Consider the following 6,708-nt stretch of genomic DNA (forward strand, 5'->3'; position numbering starts at 1 on the left):
ACACGATGATATATATATACATACACACATATACACACACACACACACACACACATATGTATATATATATATATATATATATATATATATATACATATGCAGATCCGGGCGGCCGCGGAGAATGGGTCCAGGGTCATACAATCATACCATCACCCGTGGCCGCCTTTTCTGGCCGGCCTCCAAGGTTCAAAAATAGCTGCCGGGCAGGGACTAAAAATACCCCTTTACCCTCCCACTTTCATCGAGGGAGGGAGGGTGTATGTAAAGAAAAGAAGAGAGAGAGGGAAGAAGGAGGGTAAGGGTGGCAACTTGCAAGGCCAAGAGGAATCTGGTCCCGGGAGAGCGGACACACCCCCTCCTTTGTTGGTTGACACTCTGCCCCCCCCCCCTTCTCTTAGCCCTTTGGAGGCTTGGTACTGCTGACGCCCTCTCATGGTCGCCATGTTTCATGTATACCTACCTGCCTACCGGGAAGGATGCGATATGAGCCAGCAGTAGACCATCTTCAACATGCGAGAGCAAGGTGATGAGGATAGAGGGAGAGAGAGCGCATCGTGGGCGCCAAACCCGAGCTCGAGATTCGCGACAAGCTTGGAAGTTGGTTCGTGGAGGGGGTGAGCTCGTATGACGACACCCGCCCGCGCTTATTCGTCCACCGCTCTATCCACCGTCCAAGGTCCACGATGCAGGTATGTATATATCTATATATATATATGTGTGTGTGTGTGTGTGCGCGCGCGCGCGTGTACCCGGTTGCTTGGCCGCCGTCGTCCTGCAGGAACAAGGGGACCTGGGAGAAAAGCCGGGGGGACCAGATCGCACGGCACAGGTATATCGGTATGACTTGCAGAGTGGTAAAAATAGCATGGCGACCGAAGCGCCCTGGGAGTCGTCCATCCGGCTTCTTCACCGAGCACCGTTGGCTCCCCAGGGAAATCCGTGCGGGATGCCGGGTCGACATGCATTCTCCCCCCCCCGTGAGGCTGGCGGGCCAATATCGCAGGGGCGTCAAGCGCCTTGGACCTGGCACTCGACTCCAAAAATAGGTCGAGATCGGGGGGGGGGGTGTAAGTCGGATCCGGTAGATCCCAAGGGCACCATGTAGGTTTGGCGGTTACACTGAGCTTCCTCGTGGGTGGTTTGGTGGTATATCGTTATGGTAGAATCATAGTAAGCTCGGTTCGTGGTGGTGGTGGTGGTGGTGCCTGGATGAGGTTGGATAGCGGAGGGCGCTTATAACACGGCGGCTATCTCTGCCCCTCCGGACTCGCTAATTGGCGAGGCAGGATCGGGCCTGCAGAGGACAGGACCACATGGTATTGACCGTCCCCAGGTCCCAAGAGAACCAACACTTTTTTTTATTTTTATTTTTATTCCTTCCAAATTCTATAATTGGAATCAGTGACGGGAGCCTCAAATAAGTTTCGCATTTCCGGTTTCATCCTGTTGAAACGCAAACTTACAATGACGATTGAGAAAGAAAGAAGAGAGGGACCAAAGTGAAGACAGCCGCCGCATCTCTACGAGTAAAGGCACGACGGCATCCTTCACCGATTGGGTCCTCCTGCCTGATCTGGAGTTTCCAAAACCACGCCCGGAAGCGCTCGCTGCACCTCGGCAGACCCCAGCACTCGAAACAATGGTCGGTTGGTTGCGCCGACGGGATACAAGCTCTGCCTTCGACTCATCGCCGCCGCCGCCGCCGCCGCTGCTGCTGCTGCTGCTGCTGCCGCCGCCGCTGTTTTTCCTGTTCTTCTGTTGCTCCGTGGACCATTGACCCGAGGCATGAGTCTGACCTATAGTCCACCATACTCATGCTCGTATGTTGGCTATCAACACTATTCCCAGAAGTGGAACGCCCCGACCTCTCCACCTTTTCTGTCCTCCAGTACCTAGGGCCTGGGTTCAGTGGATTGCGATCCCCGGCTGGTGCCCGCAGGAGCCTCCTCTCCCTTCGATGGCCGTCGTTGCTCACCTGCGCTGAGGCATCTGACCGATGCTCCACTCGCTTGAGCCCCTCCTTCTCCCGTCTGGTCCAACTCACAGGCAGGAATCGTTGGAGTGGTACTATCCCTACGGCTGCAGCCAACAGCAGGTAAGCGGATCGTACGGAACGGATCTGGATACTGCGCCACCTAGGGACTCGGGCTGTCCCTCTCAGCCCTCACCCACTTGCTCGCTCTGATGGCTGACTGTCAACTGTTTCCAGCCTCGAGCGGGCAGCCGTTGAGAGGCTGCAGAGAGAGAGAGAGAGAGAGAGAGAGCCGAGATGCATGATGTGCAGCATCTCAGCTTCAAAGGAAAGTGGTGACGGCATCTCAGCTGTTCGCAATTCAACCAGTTCGGCATTGTATCCTGCTTCAGAAAGGCCCGAGGGTACAGCGCCAATTGTCATCTCCACGAGGCGGGCCTCCCCGGTAGGCCGTGCGCACCCCGGGAAGAGCAGACTGTGTGCCCGGGTGCGAGCATATGCACGTGGAAAGTCAACGTCGGCGTTAATAAATGTCCGCAGAGTTGACGGCAGAGAGATGGAAGGAGATAAAAGAGAGAGAGAGAGAGAGAGAGAGAGAGAGAGGCGGGGTTGACGGCAACGGGGGGCGTTTGCGACAAGATGATTGCACGCCTGAAATCCGCGCCGGCCCTCGAGCTTCTTCTTGTGACACCTCTTTTTGCTACTTCCCTTTCCTTCGCCGTTTCATCTCGGCGGCAAGTCTCCACTCCAGGCATCGTCCGAGATGTCCTCACCAAGCTTTTCTTCTCTCTGCTCGTGGGCCGCGATGCTTGCCTCTCCCCCATCCTTTCCAGAGTAATGGCCCCAAGGCTCGGAGTCCTCTCTCCCTCGCCATCCGTTGTCCATTGTGGGCGGTGTGCCACCCAGGTTGCATCGCGGACCATGTGACGGAGCCCGTCTGGCACGGTACGTTGTACCTGTTGCAGCCGGGTCGTCACGCACATGCTGTGCGTCTGATCAGTCTACCAATTTTTCATGGCTAGGTAGGGTGTCACGGTGAACCAATCACGCCGACGAGGTGAGGGAATCAGGGAGGAGGCATTGCATGTCCGGCGGATAAAGCGAAGGCTTGGCGGACAAGCGCCCCCCCCCCCCCCCCCCCCCCCCCCCCCCCCCCCCCCCCCCCGTTGTCTTGGTCAGTCACTTGGTCCGTCATCAGTCTTTCTCTCTCTCTCTCTCTCTCTCTCTGTCTGTCTTGTCGGCAAGACTTTCATCAATGTGCTCACGGTCGGGTCCTCTGCTTGCCCTTGCAAACCTGGAACAGCAGATCTACAGAGCATTGCCGGACGTGTCGGCTGTCATCGAGGTCTAGGCCCCTGCCGGGCTGCCAGAGAGTGTGGCCCTGGCGTCTGTCGAATATCCTATTTATCCTTCTGCGGTACTATGCATCACTTGTCATTTACGGTACTGGAACGAGTGCGTAGAGTACGCACGAGAACCCGTACTGATACGCTGTAGGTGTCGACATGTACGGACAGTGGTGAGCATTACCCCGTGGACCGTGGTGAGATCGAGGTTGCACGCAGCTTGATATTCTTGGGGGTGAAGAGGCTACAGCAGCCATCGTGGCCATGCGGTGGAGCTACACTGTATTGCTCTACGTACGACGTACGGCGGCACAACGGCAGGTACTGACGACTGGACCTTGTTGCTAACGGACCGCCGGACAGCGACAGCCGCGGGGACCCATGCAAGTAACACGGCGCCCTTGTTAGGCGCGAGGGGGCCCAAGTTGTCGAACCCCCTGCCTGGCCATGGCATTGGTTGGTGCGGACAACGCTTGTGTGGCTGGTGTGGTAGTTGGTGGTGGTGGTGGTGGTGGTGGTGATGGTGGTGGGGTACTGCGAGTACCACCAGTGCGTCGCACTCGGAGTACCGAGTACGTACCGACGGTACCGCTGTGTGCCATGGTCTGTTTTTTTTTTGGCCTGATCGTCGTTGCATGTACGGCAGCGCAGCGTTCAACAAGATTGAGACGCACACGCACATATACTCGTACTTTGCTTCCCAGTCACGGCGGCGGAGGTTGCGGAGAGGTACGTACTCGTCGTAATATCGGCGTTGTGATCCTGGGCGGAACTCTCCGCACACCCTCTCAGGGCGAGCAGCTCACAACTCGGCATTACCAGTCTGTGCGTCACGCGATGATCTCGGAGTCGATTTCTCCTTTCCAGTTGGTTCTCGAACGTTGTTCCATCAGGGCACTTGCGAAATTGGCTGCCGGATCCAAGAGCCAATCTTGTTTTCGCGTCGTATCTGTTCGAGAAGCACGCATCGTGGCATCGGAGCAGGTGAACCGCCGTCGACAACGGCATATACGACGTACCATTACCACGTATCAGGTACTCGGTACGAGTATGGCCACGGACTCAGTGGTTGGACGGGCGGCCAAGCCTGAACGTGGCAACATTCTCGTACTGCAAATAGAAATAGCATCTTGGAAGAGGGTGTACGGAGTACCATATACCAAGAGTCCCCGCGCCAGATGAAACTGGCAAGTGTCTATCTTGCCTCCGAGTCGAGCTTCGCCGACCGTGTTCATTGGCCAGGGGCGGTGGTGAGCAGGTGGATGCTCATGCCGCAGTCCCATGCGCCGTACTGGCAAGCGTACAGAGCCGTGGCGCTAATGCTGGGGATACCTGTGGTTGCCGTCTGTAGGTGGCGATGACGGCAATGACGCTCAGCAGGTGGCGGCCGCGGTGGTGGTGACAGTGATGGTGGCGGTGGTGATGGCGATGACGGATGGGGGTCGACGAGGCAGAGGCTCTGGAGGAGTAGCAAGCGGATTCAGAGGCTTGCTGCCCTGTGAAGACAAGTGAGAGGTGGGAGAGGTGGGAGAGAAGCTGTGAGAGATCTGATACGTAACTGGTAGAGAGTGTTATTAGAACATTCCCACTCGTACATATGACATGTTGAGCAGGAGACGAGAAGGTGCAGATGGAGATCAAGGCATGTTACTCGTACCTGTACCTGCCCGGCGAAGCCCTTGTCTAAGCACGGGCGTGTGGTACGTATAGGGCAGGCGCGATGCGGCTTGTAAACGCGGGCAGGTGTAAGGTCAGTGCCGAACAGGGACAGGAGCAGTGGTGGCATTGCCGTGAGTGCGACGGCCATGTACGACTCACGAATATCATCACGTCGTAGATCGCCGTGTTTCTATTATTACCATCACGGTACGAGTGCTACTGTATGAGGGGTACCCATCTGTGTGCGAGTGCTGATACAGGTAATACTGCTCGTGGCACTCGATACCAGCATCATCAGCAGTAGCAGCAAGAGCAGCAGTAGCAGCAGTGATAGCAGTAGCAGCGTTACATGTACTCGTAATACTGGCATCTGAGGCCATTCATAGGCAAAGAATACTTGTCACCGTTATTAGCATGCCTATATCCCCCAGACCGCAGCGTCTGCAGCGTCTGCACGTACTGCTCCAGCGCCGCGACAGCTACTCGTAGGTACCCGTGGCCGTACAGCATTTCAAGTTCTGTACGTATTAGCGACCGCACCCCCCTACCACCCTCTACCCCCCCCCCCCCCCCCCCCCCCCCCCCCCCCCCCCCCCCCCCCCCCCCCTTCGGAGGGCCCCTAGAGATGCCCCTAGAGAGAGGCTCCTACTGTAGGAGCATGTGAGGTCCCCACTCCCAGAGAGCCAGGGAGGGAGGGGTGTACGATTTGGGTAAGCGAAGCGCCAACCACAATAGCCGCCTTGTGCCAAGATGGGTGAGAGCAATATTCTGTACGGGCAGCTACGAGTATTACAGCAGTACTACGGGCACCCAGCAAATATCGCCGTGAACATCAAATATTGCCAGGATTGCGAGCACTATTAATTGCAGACCTGTATCGTTGTATCGTGCGTCAGAGCGCCACATCTTCCATGGAGGAGGTGGTGGTACTGACCGAGGCTAGACCCAGACAGCGAGCTGGCGCGCGCATGCGCCGACACTGTAAATATAGGGGTAGTAGGCCTCAGGTACACGGCTAGCTGGCGAGGCGGTGATGGCAGAGTGATATACATGTACGTATAGCTGCGAGTAGGGGAATTGAGGAGGAAAATGAGATGAAGAAATGGCGCTGTTGAGCTATTCGAGGCACTCGCTGTACATGTATAGCTCGTAGACTGCTGATACCACCACTACTCCGTGCATATACTCCTATAGACTGCTACTACCACCACCACCACTGCTACTACTACAAGTTCTGCTCATAGTCATGACGGGGTTCGTTCGTATGCATACACGTAGTCACCACGTAACCTCTAGAGGGTTTTTTTTCCCCGTCCACCCCTGTCCTTGCCGTAGCAAAGGGCAGAAGAGGACGCCAGAATACTTGTACGGCATCCCCGTGTATCACGGGCACCAGAGACCCAAAGAGAGAGACGAGGGTACCGCAGCGCGCCCTGCCCTGCCATCTGTTGCCCACGCTGTCCCTCACTGCCGTGGAGCTGTAGTGGTGGTATTGCATTGTTACTGCTATGATACCCCGTAGAGCGTCGAAGCATCAAGACATTGGAATACTCACATCGTCATCACCTGCTAATATCAGTACTACTACTACTACTACTACTAGCAAATGCCCATCATGGATCTAATACCCGTGGCGTTGATTGAGAGCGCCTATCCAAGCCCACCCACGCCTCTCGTCTTCACGCTTTTTCCTCGCCATCATTATCCGTCATCATCCACGATCCACACAGT

At 56.2% G+C, this 6,708-nt stretch overlaps 1 protein-coding gene across 1 annotated transcript; it reads right to left on the reverse strand.

The window, feature by feature from the left end:
- Positions 1 to 4,549: 4,549 nt before the first annotated feature.
- GMORB2_0026 (uncharacterized protein) lies at positions 4,550 to 5,125 on the reverse strand (the record flags this gene model as incomplete). The annotated part of the gene is made up of 2 exons (XM_035462012.1): positions 4,550 to 4,663; positions 4,976 to 5,125. 2 exons carry the CDS (start codon positions 5,123 to 5,125, stop codon positions 4,550 to 4,552), a joined length of 264 nt encoding a protein of 87 aa, XP_035324942.1.
- Between the last annotated feature and the right edge of the window lie 1,583 nt (positions 5,126 to 6,708).

This window comes from Geosmithia morbida (assembly GCF_012550715.1).
Source record: "Geosmithia morbida isolate 1262 chromosome Unknown scaffold_0, whole genome shotgun sequence".
In the NCBI taxonomy this organism is placed as follows: Eukaryota; Fungi; Ascomycota; class Sordariomycetes; order Hypocreales; family Bionectriaceae; genus Geosmithia; species Geosmithia morbida.